General features: G+C 43.0%; 1 protein-coding gene across 6 annotated transcripts in view; it reads right to left on the reverse strand.

Moving 5' to 3' along the window:
* LOC121290443 (inactive N-acetylated-alpha-linked acidic dipeptidase-like protein 2) overlaps positions 1–21751 on the reverse strand; it is a 999957-nt gene that overhangs the window by 604104 nt on the left and 374102 nt on the right. For all 6 annotated transcript variants that reach the window (XM_041210891.1, XM_041210883.1, XM_041210898.1 and 3 more), the window contains one exon: positions 9215–9749. In XM_041210891.1, the coding sequence (XP_041066825.1) occupies positions 9215–9749 (535 nt within the window). The remainder of the gene's footprint in view (positions 1–9214; positions 9750–21751) is intronic.

Here is a 21751-nt window from a genome sequence, read left to right on the forward strand (position 1 = left end):
CTCCAGCTCTTAAAGAGGAGCTGAACAGAAGCTATTGCTCACTGTCAATATTGCATTTGGCTGCAATTGGAAACAAAGCAAATGGTGCATCAGGACAGAGAGAGGGGTCCCAGGTTCATGGATATGGCACTGGAGGTCTTAGTCATGGAGGTCAATAAGAGGAGAGAGGCCATGTTTCCACACGGACCAGGAAACCATTAAGGAATGCGTCCTCTGAAGGGAATGATAGCAGTTAGCCAGGGAGGTCAATGTAAGGGGTTTGGTGCTGAGGATCTGGCAGCCATGCCGAAAAAATGTCAGTGACCTTGTGTGGATACTCAATGCATCATCACAAGACATCTCCAACTGATCATACCATCGACCTCTCATGCTGCTCAATGAACTACACTCCCACACACTAATCTACTGTTCCTAGCAGCCAGGACTCAGGGCTTACATTCAAAGACTCCATCTCACACGCACACAATCCAATGCTACCAGCCTCACAACCACCTATTGCTACCCTTGCATAATTCCAGCTATTCAGCTATGGCAGATACATCAGCCAAACTCAGTGCCACACAATCACTGACATTCTTCCCTCTCTTGCAGAATAAGGTGACACACAATTGAAAGGAACAAAGCAGAACCAGCAGGGGGTCAAGGACATATCATCTCCTGCGTAATCCAGAGGAGATGGTTGTCTGTATCAAGGGTCTGGCAGCAACAAAGCCCACTGCCATCGTCATTGCCAAGAACATTGAGAATGACAGTATGATACTACTATGTACCCTTTCTCAGCTCGTACCTCACCCTCATCCTGCTAACTGGCATAAAGTGCAAACTGCAGACGAAATGACCACAGAGACTTGCTTCCTACTGAGAATCCCTTCTCTCACTCCAACCTCCACTTCTGATTTTCTGCTTTCAGGTAAGCATTAACTGCCATCTCTTCAGCCACAGCAGGTTAGGAGGAAGAGAAAGAGACCAACAACACACCACTGATGAAAAGCACATGCATGCACTGAATCTGGGCAGTCCAAATTTCAGAAACGTGCATCAAATCAGATGTAACCAACCACTCGTGATGCTTCCAGAGCTTGCATTAATATCCTTCTCAGCACTTTGTGGCACAGGCAAAAGCAGAGCACAATTTCACAGTCAATCAGAGGGTAGCTTCAAGGTGAGTTGTGGTTCATAGCACTGTTCCCTCACCTTGACTATAATCAATGCCATCTACACCTGTTATTCGATCATTAACTAGGCAATGCTGCATGGAACCCCTTCCTGCCCATAAACGGCATGATTAAGGCTCTCAGCAGCTTTTTGTAATTGTCCCTACTGTGGCTTGTTGGATGAAGTACAATGCTCTCTTTACAATGATTAAACCCTTATCGGCTTCTGTAGAACATCATCAACCATGAGCATTAGCCCACAAGAACCCTTTTGATGATACACGATAGATTTTAGCTAACAAAAAAAAATAATTTGCCATATCTTTTTTGGAACTACACACCCCTGCACATGAATGCAACCTGCTGACCCTGCCTCATGTCTCTAATGGCCCACCTAGCTTCACAATACACTGCGTTGCAATCAATCTTTGCAACAGGTCATCATTGGTACAATGAAGCTTCAAGTGTGAATATGTACAAAAAAATGAATCAGACACAGGCTCCATGTCTAAATGGCCTCCTTCTGTGCTGTCGCCATTCTATCATTCTATTCATTATCTTTTTCTTTGAGAGAGAATCATATCTCTCAAGATTGAATTTTTCTTTTACAAAACAGAAGGACATGGCATGATCTGGACATTTGGATGCTAATCTGGGATTTTTTTTAAAAGGTGATAAGCTCACCTTGGAACTGTCTGCATGCAGGCCCCTTCCAAGAACTCACCTGACCTTTATGGCACTTGAGGAAAATCTGGTTGTTTATTTTGAACTGCCATCACTGTATTTGATGGGAAAAAAGAAACTGAAAAGGAAGGTTGGTAACTTGCAGGAAATCACATGGGTGAGAGGGAAAAATCGTGGGAAGAATTTTCCCCCTGCCGGGGGGCAAGTTCAGGAGTGGGCTCACCTCCGAGGTGCGCTGCCATTTTAAGTGGGCGGGCCAATTAAGGCCCACCCAGCGTGACGTCCGCCAGGAAGCGCTATGCGCTCCCTGTGCAGGTGGGGGGGGTGGATTCCCTAAGCTGAGAGTGCGCTCTTTCCCGCATGCACGCAAAATAAAGAGTGCACTCATCTCCCTGAGGCTAAGTGCTGCCTCAGGGAGATCGGTGCCAAATTCAAAAGTGTGAAATAAAGACAAATAAATTTTACTTAACATGTCCCCTCATGTGACAATGCCACATGAGTTAGGACATGTCCATCACTTTTAATTAAACTTTAATTAAATTTTAAAAAACCTACATGAAACCTCATCCTGCCCGTGGATGATGTTTCATGGTTTTTCTGAAGCCCAACAGGGCTCCCGGCCTGCCTGCCAGCCTTAAAGTTGGACGGGCAGGTCCTTTAACTACTTCAATTAGATTTTAAATGGCCTCAATTGGCCGTTGACAGATTGGCCAGTGCACAGCTGATTTGGCTACACCCCTACCAACATGAAAATTGAAATGAGGTGGGGTGACGTCGGGAGTTCGGCCCTACGTCATCCCGCATCATTTTACGTGTCAGTGAGCAGGCTCCACCTCCCTCTCACTGACCTCAATATCTGCCCCTTAAGTTGTGAACCTGCTTGTTTTGAAGGCTGTCTTGTTGGGGAACAAGCTGAGGAAGGATGGATACCCTGGCTGCCTCCCTCTCTCAACCTTGCCTAAAATTGTGTGTGGCTATCAATCTGTAACCAGGGAACCCTCATCTGAATGTAATTTGCTTGCATTTGGACCTGCAAAGCTAGACCAGTTGGTGAGAACTTCCAGACATCCACCGGGACTTCACATGAGGGAACTCCATGCCGATAGTGTCGATATTCTGCGGACTTTATCTTTTATTTTATGACGCCCATCCCTGCAGAGAGAGTGCGTGGCCAGGATTTTTCCTATGGTAGGTGGGCTGGGCAGGAGCGGGTGCAGAGCTGATCAATGCCTGCTATTAGCTCCACGCCAATGAAGGCCCGCCCAGCGTAATACGCGACTGGAGCTACCTGTGCAGGTGGGGGAGAGGAGGGAGAGTCTGGGCCAGCGCTCTTTCATGCATGTGTGCGAAAGAGCACAGCAATCTCCCGGAGGCATGGAGCTGCCTTAGGGAGATTGAATGGATATTAAAACAGTTAAATAAATGATTTAAAAATTTATTTAAACATGTCCCAAATCATGTGACTATGTCACATGAGTTGGCACATGTTTTTAAGTCTATGAAAATGTATTTATTTATTTAATAAAAGCTTCAGGAAACCTCATCCCACTCGTGGATGAGGTTTCCTGAAAAAACGCGAAGGCTGCCTGGGCTCTTCGCCTGCCCGACAACCTTAACCTGGACAGACAGTGTCCACAAGTGCTTCAATTAATTTCTTAATGGCCTTAATAGGCCGTTTACACTTCAGTGGGTGAGCGCCCGCCAAACGAAATATCGCGATGGTATGTGATGACATCAGGATGCATGTCCGATGTCATCGTGCATCATTTTACACGGCGTCACATCGGGCCTGCACCCGCACACCGACAGATAAATCCGTGTGTGTGTGTGTATTTGCACGTGCTGGGAGAATTCTCTAAGAAGTGACAGATTGTAATACTTCCCGATTACAATGTCTGTTAACTAGTATCTGCAACTTGTTAAAAGCAGTTTTGTTTTAGAAACTGAGTTTTTTGAAAGAGGTCTGGTGAGATTTTTTTTTATTCTGAGTACTAGAAGTATAGGTACACAATTGGCCATTTCAGTGACAAAATTGAACATTTAAATTAACGGTACAGCCTGCGGTGTAGTGGGGCTTGATAATTCACGCACTCCTCCCATCCCGGTCGTAACGAGAGTTACATTATTTATCGATCTTGCAGACTTGTGTTAATCAGAATCTGGCCTGTCCATTTGTGACTCTGGCTGCAAAGGCAATGATATAATTCATCACATTATCTGCCAGCAAATTCACCTGAACAACAAACACACAGACCAGTTGCTTGCAAGAGTTCTGCATGAAATAAATTTGAGTCAACAATCCAAAATTCAGCACCAAATGAGCATTTGAGGGGAGACACAAGAATGGTTTGTGTAGAAACAGAAAAAAATGCACAGATGGCATGACAGATGCAACTTTGAGGTTGAGTTTAATGCACATTATTAGACAGAGTCAAAGGAGCTTTCTGCATTTGATCCACGCTATAATCAAAACAGGGAGCGCTTGATGCTGTCAACTGATGACAAAGATTGAAATTTCCTAATTTCCCAGTACTGACACACTCATCTTGATTTGTTCAAAAAGATCACATTTTTTTAAAAACTCCCCATTAATAATGTCATTCCAGTGTTGAGCAGTATAAACACTCATCCTAGGATTCGTCAGAGCAATACCAGGTTCACACAGGAAAAAAGGTAGTGAAAACATTTCCCAATTCAGCATTGAATACTAGTTACCCACCTACTGTAGCGCTGCCTGAAGCAGCATACTTGCAGTTTAGACAACAAGACTAGGAGAAAATATTAGAATTCCAATGTCAACTAGAAATTGCACATTGCCACTAAAACATGCATTTCCCTGTTCTAATTTGTTGGTTTTAATTAAAAAAAATCCCAATTCTACAGTTTACCAGTCATATTTTAGCTTATCATTATGGAATGGTACAGTAAAAAAAACTGTCCTCATTATATTTTAAAATCCAATGTATTGAGGGTTCCACTGGCACAATTCACTCTCCACAATACATTCTCCATATGTTCTTTATTTATCTGTGAGCCTCAGCCAATCATTTGACTTACAGTTCGCGATCACAGCTAGGGGCCAATATTGCTCTCACCTGAAATCCATATATGTGGAATTTTTCAAATGGCTTTAAATATGGAGGTTCTGCCAAAGGGCTGAAGGGTTGACAATGCAACAACCGTGTTCAAAAAGGGATAAAACATGGGCGTATTGTGGATATGTTCTTGGCTTCAGTGGCATCAGTTGCATTCGTAAGTGAGATGAGCCACATTAATGCCCTGTATCAATTTACATGAAAACATAACTTGGAGTTTATCCATTGTGTCCCATCCTGACATGAACTGAACATTGAAGTCTTTCACACATATGTTTCTTTGATCTCTCCAAAGGCAGACTAAGGAAACTTTTGGTGTGTTGAGGCTAGATTTGAATCAATGAGCTATTTTATTTCACAGTCAGGTAAACATGCAGAGCATGAGGTATGATTGGACTTAATTAATAAAATATATACAATTTATTGGAACTTAATGATACAAAATGAAAAATATACCTGGCTTCCTAACATCAGTGAGTCATCTTGTTTGACCTAAACAAGATAACTTCTAACAGTTGTCCAGCATTTCTAATCTCTTAGTCAAAGTGTTTGCTGGGCCAGACTGCCTCACAGCATTTTGTTTCAAATATTTGACTAAACACTCGTATCCCTGTCCTTGTGCTTTGTCTTCATCTGTTTCAACCTAGGACGATATCAACTACTTATCCAACATGATGGATGTGAGGTGTTTTTTTCAACTGCTGAGATAGACCAACACATTACTTATTGTTGACAGTTGGTGGAAAAACAACATCAAAGCCACCTCATGAACATTTTAATAACTCATTGTCTCAAAAGGATTTTTTTTAATCATATGAACATACTATGCTTTAAAGCATAGATAAATTTCTTTCCAAGCACCTTGTGGGAAAAATATCAAACTGTGACACCACCTAACTACAGATTAGTCAGCCTAATAATAATGCAATAAACCTCCCGAGGCCATTATACAGATCAAATTTAATAGTTACCTAGAAAGACAACCAATATGGATAAGGTAAAAGGCAATTTGTATCTGACAAATTTGATAGAATTCTTTAAAGAAATAATAGAGTGCGCTGAAGGAAGAAATGGGATGTTGCATATATGGATTTCCAAAAGGTTTTGCTGCATTGGAGGCTTGTTGATTAAATGAATGCACACATTAATTTAGTATGGGAACAGGGGTAGGAACTTCATTAAAAGACAGGAAAGAGAGACTGGTGGTTAATGAATATGCTTTGGACCAGAGACATATAAAGAATTGAGTCTTTTACAGGTCGGTGGCTAAGATTATTGCTCTTGTAAATATATAGAAATGATTTGAACTTGAGTGTGAGACACAATATCAGCATTTTCAGATGATATACAACCAAACTGCAGTTTTGTATGAAAAAAAATGTAAACTACTTCAGAATAACCTAGGCAGGTTAATTGGGCACATAAATGCCAGATGAAATTTCATGTGGAGAAATATAAGGTAATGTTGCAATATGCCTTTATGGGATTGCAGCATGACGTAACTAGAAGGGAAGTGTGTCATGCGATCCAGTTTTAGTTTCACTTTTGCCTCTGAGCAGAGGGCACATGGATAGCCCTGCTGCTGATGTTCTTCAAGCTTTCTACCTTTGTACAAACATTCCCATGTGCCTAGTCTCAATAAATGAACCCACAAAGTGTTTACCCAATCCTTGAATGATTTGTGCCTCTATATCATTAAAACACGACAGGTGGGAGGACGAATAGGGAGAAGACATCAAAATGGTAACATTTCAAAAGGAGCAGAGAGGCTTGGGGGTTCAGATATAATATGGATGTTAAGTTTTATAAATAGGGGTGTAGAGCACAAACGCAAAAAGGTAATGTAAATCAATGCGTAGGCTGCACTTAGAATATTATGCCCAAGTTTGGATTCCATCCTTTTGCAAAAACATCAAGGACAAGGTTGGGGTACTGGAAAGGTTTTTTTGATACAAGGGATAAGAGGGTATCGTTATGAGAAACTGTTTTTCTATTATAACAAATAAGTTTAAAAGGTGATCTTAGAATTAGTGTTCGAAATGATGAAAGATTCTGATAAAGAAAACAAGGAAAAATATTTCCTCTTGTTCGTGAGTCTGCAACCAAAGGGCATAAATCTAAGATCACCATGAAAGAACAAAGAAAGAAGTTAGAAATTTAAAAAAAAACAGGTTATTGATGCGCAGCAGTGAAAGCAGAATCTATAATGCTTTTAAAAGGGAAAGTGAATAAATATTTTAAAAAGAGAAATTCAAAAGGAATATGGGTAAAAGGCGGGGTACTGGGATAAAATGAATAATTCTTTCAGGCAGCCCACACAGCATAATGCCTCCTCCTGTGCAATCAAATTCTACAATTCTACTCTGAATTTTTCCAACATACAGACTTATAGGAACAAAACCTTGACTACACCACCGCTTTGTATCAACGCAACATTTGCATAACAACTTGGGTGTCAGGGTGCAGCTTTTCGACTTTAAAATTGAAAAGGTTTTACATTCTTCAGGCTTTGTATCAGGTGTGGTGCAACATTATTCCAGTGCAAAGTCAATTTCAGAAATTGTCCTAGAACCATAAAAAGTTACAGCACAGGAGGCGGCCATTCAGCCCATCGTGTCCATGCCAGCCCGGGGACACCCAGGTGCCCTTTCAAATTCCACCTTCCTGCATCTGGCCCAAAGCCCTGCAGCTTACAGCACCTAAGGTGCAGATCCAGGTACTTTTTTTTAAAAAGAGTTGAGAGTTTCTGCCTCTACCACCAACTTGGGCAGCAAATTCCAGACATCCACTACCCTCTGCGTAAAAAAGTTCTTCCTCATGTGCCCCCTACACCTTCTGCCACTTATCTTGAATCTATGTCACCTGGTTCTAGAATTCTCAACCAAGGGAAACAATTTTATCCTGTCCACTCTATCTATTCCCCTCTAGACAATTAAGCTGTCTTTGGCAATGTTCTGAGATCTGGACACCTATCTGAGCTCTTAAACATTAAAAATTTAAGAGGGACCATAGTTTTGAGTATGCATTCAGACGGTAGCTGTTGATGCATGACAGTGTTATGTCGATTGTTTAATTTTTAAAAACATGGTAATTTGCCAGCAAAGCTGCTCTGTCTTGATGCATATTGAGACAAAGACAAAAAAAAGTTCAAACAACATCTTCTGGGCCATAGAACAAAATCACCATTGTCAAAACATCAATATTCTGGGGATCACCAATGACTAGCCATATCAACAACATGATCACAAGGTCAGGACACAAGCTGAAGAGGTAGGTTATTGCCGAATCTCTTCAATAATTTCTCGATCATTTACAAAGCTGAAGTCAGGAGTGATGCTCACTGATCACCTGATGATTGATTTAACTGCAACAATGCTCAAGAAACTTGATACTATCAAGGGCAGAGCAGTTTGATCGATTGGCGTCACTGTTAACATACCTAATGTCCTTCCCCCAACACCACCACAGAACTGTGGATGTTGGACTACTTAGTATTTGCTATCTACAGAATGAACTGCAGCAACTCACTTAGCTTATTTTAACAGCACCTTCCCGTCCTGCAACCTCTATCACCAAGAAGGGCAAGAGCAAGAAGATCACAGAAACACCATTACTTCCAAGTTCCCTTCCAGGTTACACATGATCCTGACTTTGGATATATATCTGTTCCTTTGTTATCACTGGGGCAAAATCATGAGGCTTATTATGGGAGCACTATCACCACAAACACTGCAGTTTATTCATGAAGGCCTACTTCTACCACTGACTCAGGATAACTAGGAATAAGAAATAAATCCAACTTGCCTGTGTCACCCACATTCCAAGATTACATAAAAACAAATCTTTAAAAATAATATGAAAATTTCATGGTCAGACTAAGTCACTGGCATGAATTACTCATAAATCTTTTTGAATCTGTTGCTAACCTGCTATTGTGACAGAGAAATTATAAAGTCTCTGGCTATTATTTGAAAATTTTTGTACAAACTTTTAATTTAATTTCAAAGACCATAACTTACTGGAAAATTTATTTAAGAACAAAACTTAAGTGTGTTCTTAAATATAACCTGCACAACTATCTTAACCTTTAAAAAAATCCTTAAATATAATCTCAAGCATAATTCACAAATAGGAACATAGGAGCATGAGCAAGCTTGTACTTAAGTTAATAATGTTAACAATAAATGTGCCATATGAACAAACATTAACTTGGCTATCCCCATTCTTAATTTTGGTATCAAAGTTGTCAAATGCAACATTTTGCATTGCAACTGCACTCACCTGAAAAAGTTCCTGATGCTGTAACCTTCAATTGCTTGAACAATATTCTGAAGGATGTTGCCATCATCAGATTCAGCAGTTGAAGACACAGGTGGTGTTGGTGTTGTTGCATTATTTGACAAAATATTTTTTGAGCTACTTTTCCGTCCATAGTAACCTATTAGAAAACCACAGATAAATATAATAAACCCTGCAACAAAGAGTTTTGCCATTTTAGAAAAGCTGCCCTGCTGGTTTTTTGGCCCTGGTCTTGTATGTGGCACATAATCAGACTCTTCTTCTAGACGTGCAAATCTTCCCCGGGGTGATGCTGAAGGCTGCATAAATTCGAAGTCAAGATCAGTGTTTCCAGCGGAGTTGCCCAAATGATGCTGACCCGAATTGTCTGGTTCAAAGCCATCAAATCCACTTTCTTCCAACTCCTTTTCCATGTCCCACTCTAACTCCAGTGAAGTGACTGGAAGCTCTTCAGCGTCCTGATCTTGAGTGTGCACTCGAAATCTCTGGTCCACTTTCTGATAGGCCATTTCTGTGCCTGTATTCAAAAATTAAAATCAAAATCAAGAAGGCATTTTCTTTAGCAAAGTCAGTGAGCAAGTTCCAGACATTATTTTCAATGCATTGGTGTAGCACTTGGCCCATGCACGAAAGTAATTTGCATAATGTATGGTCTGAGTTTGCCAGCTATTTGAAGATATCCAGACTGTGTGGGGCAAAGTAATTGACTCAATGAGAATAGGGTATTCACTCCCTCTCCCATTAAAATTTTGGAATAAGCAAGTAATTCTTCTGAAGCAGACATTAACAATTTTACATCACCTTTAGACTAAATTTTACTTTCAGATTTGGAACAAAAAGATGACTATTGGGCTAAAAATGAACTCCCATCTCTTATATACACCTGGACCAAGCAAAAAGGTATATTGCACTATAATATATTCAACGCCGATTTTTCCTGCATTCTAGTGTAAATGACTGAATGTCTAAAATACTGAGGCAAATTTGTAATGATGCAGTAGACTGCTCCTGACAACATTCTAACCTTGAAAACCAACACTGCATATACTTATATAAATGAACAAGTAACAAGGAATGGGTTCCAGACTACAAATCTAACTGCAGGATTCAGGTAACAAAAAATTGCATTCTGCATGTTTAGACTGAATTATTTCTGAAGCTCAAAGAGATATGTTATTCTATATCTACACATTATGGAGGTTGGAACTGTAACACAAATCTTAACCAATAGAAGAACGGGAGTAAAACAGAAAATGCTGGAAAAACTCAGCAGGTCTGGCATCATCTGAGGAGAGGGAAACAGAGTTAATGTTTCAGGTTGTGACCTTTCATCAGAGCTGTTTTGGAAGAATGGGGGTAATGTGCAATAAATATTGACTTTTATAAATCTGCTCCATAGCTGCCAAGAAGGACTTGAGAAATTAGGTTCTGAAAAATTCATGTTTTGTTTAGGGCCTATCTGTACTTTTTTGGCTGAGACTGTCCAAATCATTGATCTTAAGAATTTTTAAACAGCCTATAAAGACAGAAGGTCTTAAATATGCTTTCCCCTAGCTGGATTCGTTTCATATCTCCAATAGCATCCAATGCTAATATAATACAAGTGATACAAGCCCAACATGACTACAGGTAATGCAAGATATACAGTAAACTTTGTGTTATCCGGCACTTTACCAATTGGAATTCTCTGGTAACCAGAATTTTTGACAGCTCAATTTTTTTCTAAAAGCCAATCACTTTCAGGGTCCAGATAATGCAGAAGCTGTTCTTAGATTTTACATTGAAATTATTAAATTATTGGGTCAGTTTTGGTTATTGTGCCTGAACAAAGATATACTGTACCTTGTCATGTTCCTGTAGTTAACTGGCATTCCCTGAGCATGCCAGATAACAAAGGTTTCACTGTACTCCATTTGTGTTAGAACTTGAAGAAAATATTTGAGCATGCTGTTCAGTTCCACAGTCTGAGGTTGTGGGGGTCAGAAAATCACAAATTGAAAAATAAAATAAAGCCAAAATAATTAATTAACTCACAGGACAGTTCTTTTGGTATATTATGCTATTAGCTCAACAGTTATGGGGCAGTTAAGGGCCATTTTGTTTTGCAAATGCTTTCACATTAAACCATGCCCCACATCTTAATGTCACAGCTGCAGTATGTGCCTTACGATTTTGCAAGAACAGTAATGAAGGTAAATCATGTTTTGCTGTTACACAAATGTTGCAGAAACAGAAGTCAAAAGAGAAACAATTCATTAAAATTATTTTCTTTGTTTTTTTTTCCAAAAAAGCATATATTTTAGCACCCTGTTCTTAAAAGTGAACAGAACAGAAATAGTAAACCTAAAAACGTCAACCAGATCACAGAGGCAGAAACTGAAATAGCAGTGGAAGAACTGACAGAGAATTTGGGAAAGCAAGTTTCAACTGAGAGAGATACAGTTTCTCTTGGAGAAAGAACAAGAGCAATGCAGACAGGAAAGAAAATTGACACAGATGGAGCCATGAGGCCATTAAGGAAGAGAAAGAGCATTGCCATGCTCATAAATTAGTAGAGAAAACTGCATCAGCTGCAAGTCAGATAGGTTTGGTTACAGGACTAAGCACCCATCATATGACTGAAGTGAACCTGATTCTAAATTTTGAAGGAGGATAGGGGAATGATACCAAACAAATTCATTTGAATTGTCACCTCAAATTAGGCTGAAAAAAAGATCGAGCTGACTTCTGACTTGATTGAACAGAAACATGCTTGCAACGTTTTTCATGTTAGTTCTGCCAATAAATTGAACCGTGATATTGTAAATCCTGCTATTCTCAGGTCATAGGGCAAGATATTAAGTTCGGCGAGTGGGGGGGGGGGGCTGCTCGCCAATGCGTAAAATGATGTGGGATGACATCAGGCAGAACTCCCGATGTCACCCTGCATCACTTCAATTTTCAGGTGAGCGGGTGCGCAGCCGAATCAGCTGTGCACTCGCCAACCTGTCAACGGGCCATTGAGGCCATTTAAAAACTAACTGAAGTACTTAAAGGACCTGCCCATCCAAACTTAAAGTTGGCGGGCAGGCCAGGGGCCCTGGCGGGCTTCAGAAAAAGCATGAAACCTCATCCACAGGTGGGATAAGGTTTCATGTAGGTTTTTTAAAAATTAAAGTTTAATTAAAAGTGATGGACATGTCCCAACTCATGTGACAGTGTCACATGAGGGGACATGTCAGGGTAATTTTATTTGTCTATATTTCACATTTTTGAATTTGGCGCTGATCTCCCTGAGGCAGCACTTAGCCTCAGGGAGATGAGTGCACTCTTTTGCGCACATATGCAAAAAAGCGCACTCTTGGCTTAGAGAATTCCCCCCCTCCCTGCCTGCACAGGGAGTGCATAGTGCTTCCTGGCGGATGTCATACTCGGGGGGCCTTAATTGGCCTGCCCACATAAAATGGCGGCGCCCCCCCAATCAGGCGCTGATTGGAGGCGCACCCGCTCCTGAATTCTTCCCTTAAAATTATTGTTTGTGTGTATAGGCAAAAAATTTTAGAAACTGAAGATGAATTAATTTGCTTCTTACAAAGAAATGGTTATTGGGCTTGAGGATACATGGCAAACGTGGTTGGAAAGCATTTGCCATTAATGCTCAGGACACTTTTCTGGAAATAATTCCGTGGCAAGTAATCTGTCAGAGGAGATCAAGTGCCTCATGTCATTCCATAGATAAACCACTCAGCAAATCAGTGCTTAGCATGCCCTGGGCAAGGTTGGGTGAGTGGTGTAGGGCACTGTAGTCAAGTAGAAGTTAGCTCTTTTACACCAGAAGGACTACCAATAAGTAAACAGCAAACTCACCAGCATTCAGGGACTACAGGTGACCAGAGGTTTCTATGGTTAGATTGACTGGAAGTATTGATTGACTTTGGAACTATATCACCTTTCCTTCACTGTCACAGGGTCAAAACCCTAACAGCACTGAGGGTGTACCTGCACCACAGATTGCAGCGGTTCAAAAAGTGGGAATTTATCAATCCCAACCTTTAATGTTTTAAAAAGACGTTCTGTAGATGTTAAGGGCAAGCAGCTCTTTAGGGCAATGCAGAACAAGGCAGTTATTAATGGACTAGTACTGGCACAAGTTGCTGACAGAGCTTAGCATGGACACAGATGCCATTTCCATCTTGGAAAAAGGCAGGGTGAAGGCATTTTCAAGTGAAATAGGTATCCAGTTACTTCTGAGCGCGCGTGTGTGTGTGTGTGTGTGTGTGTGTGGTGGCAATTGGCACGCCAAATGATTGTGGAGGCTTCAGAGGCCACAAGGGTACAAGCCAAGGTTGAAAGAGGTACAACTGGCCAACTGTGTGATAGGGTTCAGGAAGTGGCAATATAAAATTCACTTTTCATGTCACAGACTCAATTTCAAAATGCACTATTAGCTGAGAGTTTGTTCTGGAAGACGATCTGCACCACATCTCATGCAGGATGAGACAGTCTTATGTTTCTTTCTAGATCAAGGTAGAACTATGGTGGGGGAGCCAGCTAGCTGGGTACAGGACAAACTAGTTATTTTGTGTGACTGCCATACTGACATGGTGTATGGTCAGGTGAAGGCAGTTCTTATGTCACTAGCTACCTTATGGTAAGTTTAAATGCCCAGTGTGAATGTTAGTGAATCGATGAATGTTAGTGAACGGATAGGGTGGTAGGGTGAGTAAATGGGCGAGATAAATGGTAAGTGGCAGGTGGGTCAGGGGGTATCTGGATCAGGTTTGAGGGTAGTTGGGTCAGGTTAGGGGGCAGTCGGGGGATTGCTGGGGAGTCAGGGTCGTAGTCAAGGTGGGTAGTCAGTCGGATCAGATTGGGGGAATCAGATGAGTGATTGAGGGATCGGTTCTGTCGTCACCCAGGAATTAGACTAGGTTTTTTCTGTCTAACATTTCTGAGTAATTATTCAGGGCAGTCCCACGGAACTGTCCGCAGCCACTGACTTTTGCTCAGGGTTGGATGCTTTCGTGGTGGGTCCAGGGGAATTGCCCACTGGAAGTTCAAACTTCCCGATACTCATCTTGGATCCAGAGACCAGAAGGAATGGGTCTCTGTTTCTCTCTTCATAGGGGCCGCCAGTGCTACTGAGTATTTCCAACATTTTCTGTTTTTATTATCTAAGGGGATTGTTTGGTCACTTGTAACTCATTGCTGTTTGTGGCATCTAATTGTGTTCAAACAGGTTACCACATTTCCTATATTGTAACAGTAACTGTACTTCAGAAAAAACTAAAGAAGTCTCTGGTATGTAGAGAGGTCATGAAAGGCAGTACACAACTTTTTCTTTTGAGACTTGCTACCCACAAGATGTCATGTAATCTCCTGGAACAGCCAAAAAATTGATTAAAAGGAAAAAAAGCTCAATTAGGGAGAAAAAAATCTGGAAAATTCCTCTATTATCCTGAGTGATTGAAACTAGTCCAGGAGACCACAATGGCCACGTATTAAACCACTTATCTAATTCGTGTATACAAGTACAGAGAGAGAGAAAGCCCAGCATTCCCAGGGGTTTTATTACTTTAAGACAAGCTGGCCTTTTCTAAAAGAGAGAATCAAAATACCCCTCACCAAGTATCCTTGGGATGTGCTTATTGAGATTGCTTCCCCATAAAATACATATTCTGTCTTCTTAAAGATACAGACTACAGAAAACACAATTCTACCTTTCAGACCCCAAATGTTGCCTGATCATCATCACAAGGGATTGTCTGATTATTAAGTATTTGTGCATTTCTTTTGCCAAAATGTGTATCAATTAGCTCATCAGTGCTCAACTTATATGCATGATGTGAAAAGAACATATCTAAACATACTCCATAGCTTCCATGACTTTCATGTGTAATACAAAGATAAAACTCTGCAAACCTCTCGACACAGAAGTGCTCAAGGCAGCTGGCACATTCACCCAAGGAAAATGCATATCACAAAATTAATCGGAAAGATTCAATTTTAATCCTCCTGGTCCAATGTTCACAGAATTTTAACAGCAGGGAAGAAGGCCATTTGGCCCATCGTGTCTGCACCGGCTCTCCAAATGAGCATTATGACCTAATACCATTGCCTTGCACATTGTTTCTATTCAAATAATCATCTAATGCCCTCTTGAATGCTTCGATTGAACCTGCCTCCACCACACTCCCAGGCAGTGCATTCAGTTTGAAAATGTTTTATCTCATCACATTTGCTTCGTTTGCAAATCACTTTAAATCTATGCCCTTCGTTCTTGATCTTTTTACAAGCGGGAACAGCTTCTCCCTATCTAGTCTGTCTAGTCCCCTCATGATTTTGAACATCTCAATCAAATCTCCTCTTAGCCTTCTTCCCTCCAAGGAGAACAGTCCCAACCTGTCCAATCTATCCTCATAGCTGAAGTTTCTCATCCCTGGAACCATTCTTATAAACCTCTTCTACACTCTCCCCAGCCCCGATGTGTTCACACCCTTCCTTTAATGTGGTGCCACATAACATTCCCCGTATTTTTCCAAGAAACTAAAACTAGAAATCACCTCTTGATTACCATGCATCAATTATTTAAAACATCTACATTTTGGAAAATGACAGTGAAACTCTTATTGCTTTAACAATGTGAAAAGCTCTGACAGCACATCGAAACTGAACCGTCACCACGCTACAAAACTGTTCTAATGTATCAATTCTTAAATAAAAATGAAGACCACCTTGCGCTCTATTACAGTGTAACATAAGCAGGAATTACTACTTTGCCTGAGCAAGTTGAGCTAATGTATTGAACCGGCATCTCAAGTTATTTGCGTTGAAACTATGGGCTGGATTTTAGGGGGCACCGTGTCGCCCGCACAACTGCCACCCACTCCCCAGGCTAAAAGTTGGCCAGGTGGCCGCCCACAAAAAAACTCGCTGCCCCACAGCCATTTTACACTCAGCCTGGCATTAACTGGCTCAGGGTGAGATCCACCTACATCTGGGGAAGAAGTCCTATCTTAGAGATCTGTCGGCCAATCTGATTGGTCAGCAGCTCTGTAGTAGTCCCAACAGCATCAGGTTTGAGTGGTGGCCACTGCTGGGACTACAGTCAGGACCCAAAGAAGAGGAGGTTATCGAAGCCAGAATGAATGAAGTCTGGGGTATTAGTGGAGGCCTGGCTGGCAGGCCCCGGTGAGGGGGATGTGAGACCAGGTTTCAGAGGCCAGGAGGGTTAAGAGAGGGTTGGAATGATCTTGGTGGGGGTGGGGGAGAGGTTGCCTCCAACGGGCACTAGGGACCCAGCCCCAAAGTAGGTCGCCCCCTCTTCTTTTCTTGGGCAAGCTGCTACTGAACAAGTTGCCAGGCAAACTGTTTGACTTGGGCCTAACCCTGTCATGGTTAAAAATAGTAGTGGGCTGGGATGAGGCACTTAATTGGCCATTAATTGGCCACTTTAGGGCCTCAATAGGCCCAAGGGTGAGCAGGCCGTCAGTTGCCTCAATCGCGTCCCGTAAAATGGGAGACAGGTTGGGAGGGGGGAGGGCAAGAAGGCAATGGGCAGCTACCTGATGCATTTTACAAACCCTTCTGCCTTCAAACATGCTGGCTGAGGGCCGTAAAATCGAGTCCTACGTTTTTTTTATGTCTTTGATCAACCCAATTTTGTTCAAAGCTTTGTTAGCTGATGAGTTTTTAAAAAAAACTTTTGATTATTAAAAACAGATCATTTGCTTCTGTTTCTCTTTGTGGGCGGAATTTATTGAAGGCAGTGGGGACAGGGGAGGGATCTGACATTGATCACCAAGATTGGCAAAACCCCGCAGCTCTGATCTCCAGGAGCCGTAAAAGGATTAAATCCCTCACTGGCAGTAGAAACCCTGCTGCTGCAGCCCCTGGTTCCACAGGGGACATTTAATTGCTGCACTTCGCCAATAGGTTGGAGAGCCTGCCTCCAAGAGCTGTCAACCAGAGGCTGGAAGCCCTCCAACACCAGCAATGCCACCAGGAGGCAGTTAGGCCTTCACCAAAGTTTATCATTAAATCCCTGGAGAAACAAAAGTGAGGGGGGGTGGGGTCGTGGGGAAAGGGTCACCAGAGAGTTGGGTAGGGGGTGTGAGAGTATGACTGGTGAGAGGGGGTGGGTAGGGGTTTCTCTGCATGTGTGGGGGGGTATGGTAAAAGTAGTAAACAAAAAGATGGGGTGGGGGGTATGGTGAAAGAAGTAAACAAAAAAATAAATTGAAGGATTTAATGTCATCTAGTCAGAGATTTTCGCCTTGCCTGTCAAAAAATTTCAACATACAAAACACAACCTGAAGGCAGTAGCAGCCAGGCAAGCATGTCCTAATTTTACAAAGTAGAGGAATAATTTCAAAGGCCTTTACAAACAATGAATAGCGTTGTTGAAACAGTTCAAAGGGATGGTTATGAAGATTACAGTGGGCTCAAACTGCCCACTTTCATCGTCAGTAGCTCATAATTGGCCCATTCACAAAGCAGTATTTCTGTTTTGAGATTTGGAATCTGAGACGGCAATTCCCCTATGTCCCATTCAGTGAGATGGCTTCTTGCCTAGTTTCAGAAAATGCACTTGCACAAAAGTAACCAAAATGTAAATGTCAGACAATGTACAAAAAGTCAAACCCCATTCATAAATATCAGAATAGTTTTATATGGCTTACCTAATTTTGTAAGATTGAAAAAAAAAATTTGCATTTATATAGCACCTTTGATAACCACTGGACATACCAAATGCTTTACAGCCAATGAAGTCCCAAATGCTTTACAGCCAATTAAGTACTTTTTAAAGTGTTGTCACTGTTATAATGTAGGTAACACAACTGCCAATTTGCATACAGTAAATTCCTAAAACAGCAATGCGATAATGACCAGATAATTTGTTTTATTTGTGACATTGATTGAAGGATATATATTGGCCAGAACACTGGGGATAACTCTTCTAAATAGTGTCATGGGATCTTTTATGCCCTCCTGAAAGAACAGATGGGGCCTCAGTTTTACTTCTCATCTGAAGGACAGTACAGCCGACAGTGCAGCACTCCCTCAATACTGCACAAATGTGTCAGCCTAGATTTTATTGTTGAAGACTTGGAGTGGGACTTGAATCCACAACCTTCTGACTCAGAGGCAGGAATGCTACCAACTGAGCAATGGACGATACACAAAATGTGGCAAACTGTTGGCAAATAGTAAACGCATTTCTTTTTTACCGGAAACCCTTATTCCTGAACCATCTATTTGGTTTGGTAATCATTCTAACAAGTTAATTATTTGCAAAAAGCAAGTGTGGACGGTGGCAAAGACCGAATTGTGAATGGATACCTGTGTAGCACAAATAATATGGAACACAGGAAATAGTTGTATGAGCGAGAAACAAGAAGTTTCTTGCCAATAGAGATGACTAGGGTTGCGTAGTTTAACGCTGTCCTCATTTATTTACAAATAATTTACACTGCCCCTTTAAACATGTTTGGAAAATAGCTGATTTCAAGACACCTATTCTATACATTTATTGAGCTGGACTTTAAAACCAAAAAATAGTGGTGGAATTGTCCCAGATTTGCACACAACGTGCAGTAACGGGTGTGAAAAAAGGCGTTTTACTCACTGGCCGCAACGACAGGTTTTCAAATGTATCATCCACTTCCCGGCCTGTCCAACCTCATTAACAAAACATTCAAATCTGGATTGCTGCTGGGCAGGCTCGGATTTGCCCACCCACACTGTGAATTCAGCGCTTCCTCGCTTTGGTTGCCATATTTGAAGCACAGCCTACTTTATGTCTATAGACCAGGACTGCTCCAGGCGACAGATGGCCCCGAAAGCCAGGAAGATGGCAGCCCTCAAATGTAGTGACGCCTCACTGGAGCACCTTTTGGAAGCCATTGAGGCCTGCCACAATGTCCTCTGCCCCTGTTCTAGCCACAAGAGAGTCCATCAGAATCACCAATCTGGCCTGGGAGGCGGTGGCAGCGGCGGTCAACGCCACCAGGGCACAGGGGAGGACAGCCATCCACTGCAGGCAGAGGATGAATGCTCTCATCCATTCTGTCAGAATAAGTCAACCACGTCATCACTCTCAACACACACTCCCAAACCTATCACACATCCATAGGATCTCACACCTCAAGGGACAAGACCATTAACTCTCACATACCCTTACATCTCCATCAGGTCCATATCCTCTGGATCTCACTTCCTCATCCCATCCATGGCTCTGCTCACCACACAAACATTCCATGCAGTGTCATGTTTCCTGCTCACACTCTCTCCATCTGTTTCCATGCAGGAGAAGCTGGCACACAACAACAGGGAGAGGTCCCAGACCAGAGTGGAGTGGCCAATGTTAGGCCCCTCACTCACTTTGAGGAACGTGCCATCACACTGACTGGTGAGGATGTGGACCTGCCTGAGGCGACGGTGAGGTCAGCGGCAAACACCCTGGTGAGGATCCTGCACCACATCATCCCTCTCTCAATGCAACTGAGTGCTCACTCTCTCAACACAACAGTGAGTGCTCTCTCTTCTGCTTTTGACTCTGCTGCAATGCACTAATTTACTCTATTTTGGCTCACAGGGACCTCTGCCAAGCAATAAATGCCCTCAGCCAGCCGGTCCCTCAGTTCCATCCACGTCCTCACCTCAGGCAAGATGACAATTGCTCCATTGAAGACCTGGAAATAAGTTGCCTGGAAGACCTGTCACAGCGCTCACCCACACCCTGCACCAGTGCAGAGACACACATCTCAGTGGGACCTACACTAGAACAGGCTCGGGAATCTGGTTGGCACTGCATGGACACATGTCCGCAGCTGGAAGAGGCAGATTCAGCCAAGCTCCCCGGTACTCGGAGGACTGCTCAGGAAGAGACATCTGTGAGGTCGGAATCAGATGCCGAGTCTCTGGATTTAGCCTTCGAGCTCGTCCTGGAGAGTCAGCAGAAGGTGGGGTAACATCACACAAAGCCATTGAAAGCCCTCAACAGAGTTGCACATGAGTCAGAGGAATGCCCCCGTCTGCTCTCTGATAAAGTTGTGTCCACATGTTCGCGCATGGAGGTCTCCATGGCAAGGATTACAGACGCAATGGAAACCCTGGTCTAACAGAATGTGGAAATGCGCAGACCTGCACTCCATCGCAGTAGCTACAGGTGAGTTCCTGCAGTGGCAATAAGAGAAGGAAAAGGGGCACCTCAATGACCCCCGGTGCTCCTTGCTCCTTCCCCTCAAGAAGTCAGGTTGGGGCCCTCAGGCACCCAAAGGGAGGAAGAGCAGCAGCTGGACACCCCTGGATCATCCACTCAGGAATCTCAGAGGCTGTCCACTCCCTCTGAGTCCCCTTTGCTCGTGACCACCTCAACCTCATCCTCTATCACTGCAGAGGGAGCAGCCGGCCCACAGGAGGATAGGCAAAGCAAGCTGGGGTCCTCAAGGCCTCAGCTCTCCAGAGGACACATGCCGAAGTCATCAGCGGCAATAGGGCCAACCATTACACAGGCTGTCTCCACCCCTGCTGCGGATGTTAGGGCAGCACTCAGAAGAAGTGGTGGGCCTAGAAAAATTAAAAAATTCTGATCACAAGTGGTTGCATGAGTGAGCATGTTTTGTCACTTTATAATCTGAAAATATATTCACTTTCATTGAATAAAGTGTAATGTAATCTTTCAGCTTCACTGACAGGTTTCACGAGTCCTTCCCCTGCATCACCTCCACTCACTAGCACTTCAGCTGCATGCAGCCGGACCATGAGGGATTCTGGAAGGAGAAGTGTGTGCGTGTAGCAAGGTCTTTCGGAGCCTCATGCAAGCACTCACTCAAGCAGGCGCAGCCTTCATCCATCACACTCATCTCAATGTCCTGAGCATTTTCAATGCTGCTTGCTGGGGTTTTCTTTCGGTTATCCATCTGACCTACATCTCACTGATTACACTACATCTCACTACCCACCCACTGATTACAGCACCTGTGCCTGTCCAATATGAGGCTCTGCTCACTTTCAAATTGCACATCATGGTTGTGGTGATGTCCTTGCTAAGCACCAACATCCTTTCTCCTGCCCCAGTCACCCATGTCCTTTCCCCCATCACTGTCAACCCCCCGGCATCACCTTCCACCTCCCCACCGTCACCTCCTAACCCAAATCCATGTCGTTCCAGGTGGTCCAGGTGAACGTGCACGTTCCCCACCTTCTGGAGAATCCCACCTCCATCCATGTTGACCTCCGTGATGTCCTCCTTCCCATTCCCACAGTCAGTGTTTGCCTCCGTGTCCCCACCAACCACCCTCGCCACCCCTCCTTCTGTTACTGACGCATCCTCACCCTCCCATCCTATGGGTTCCCTCTGACACTCACCATTCCCTCCTACCACGCCCACCCTCAGTTTGCTCCCCAGGAGGCAGTCATTGACTCCACAGGCCCCTCTCTTGCATCCCCTCCTCCATCCCTTACTCCCTCCTCCACCATAATTGCCTCTTCCCCGAAAAACCTTCCCCCTCCAAACTCCTTCCTACCCCCCCCAGA

Source organism: Carcharodon carcharias, chromosome 2 (assembly GCF_017639515.1).
Source record: "Carcharodon carcharias isolate sCarCar2 chromosome 2, sCarCar2.pri, whole genome shotgun sequence".
Lineage (NCBI taxonomy): Eukaryota > Metazoa > Chordata > Chondrichthyes > Lamniformes > Lamnidae > Carcharodon > Carcharodon carcharias.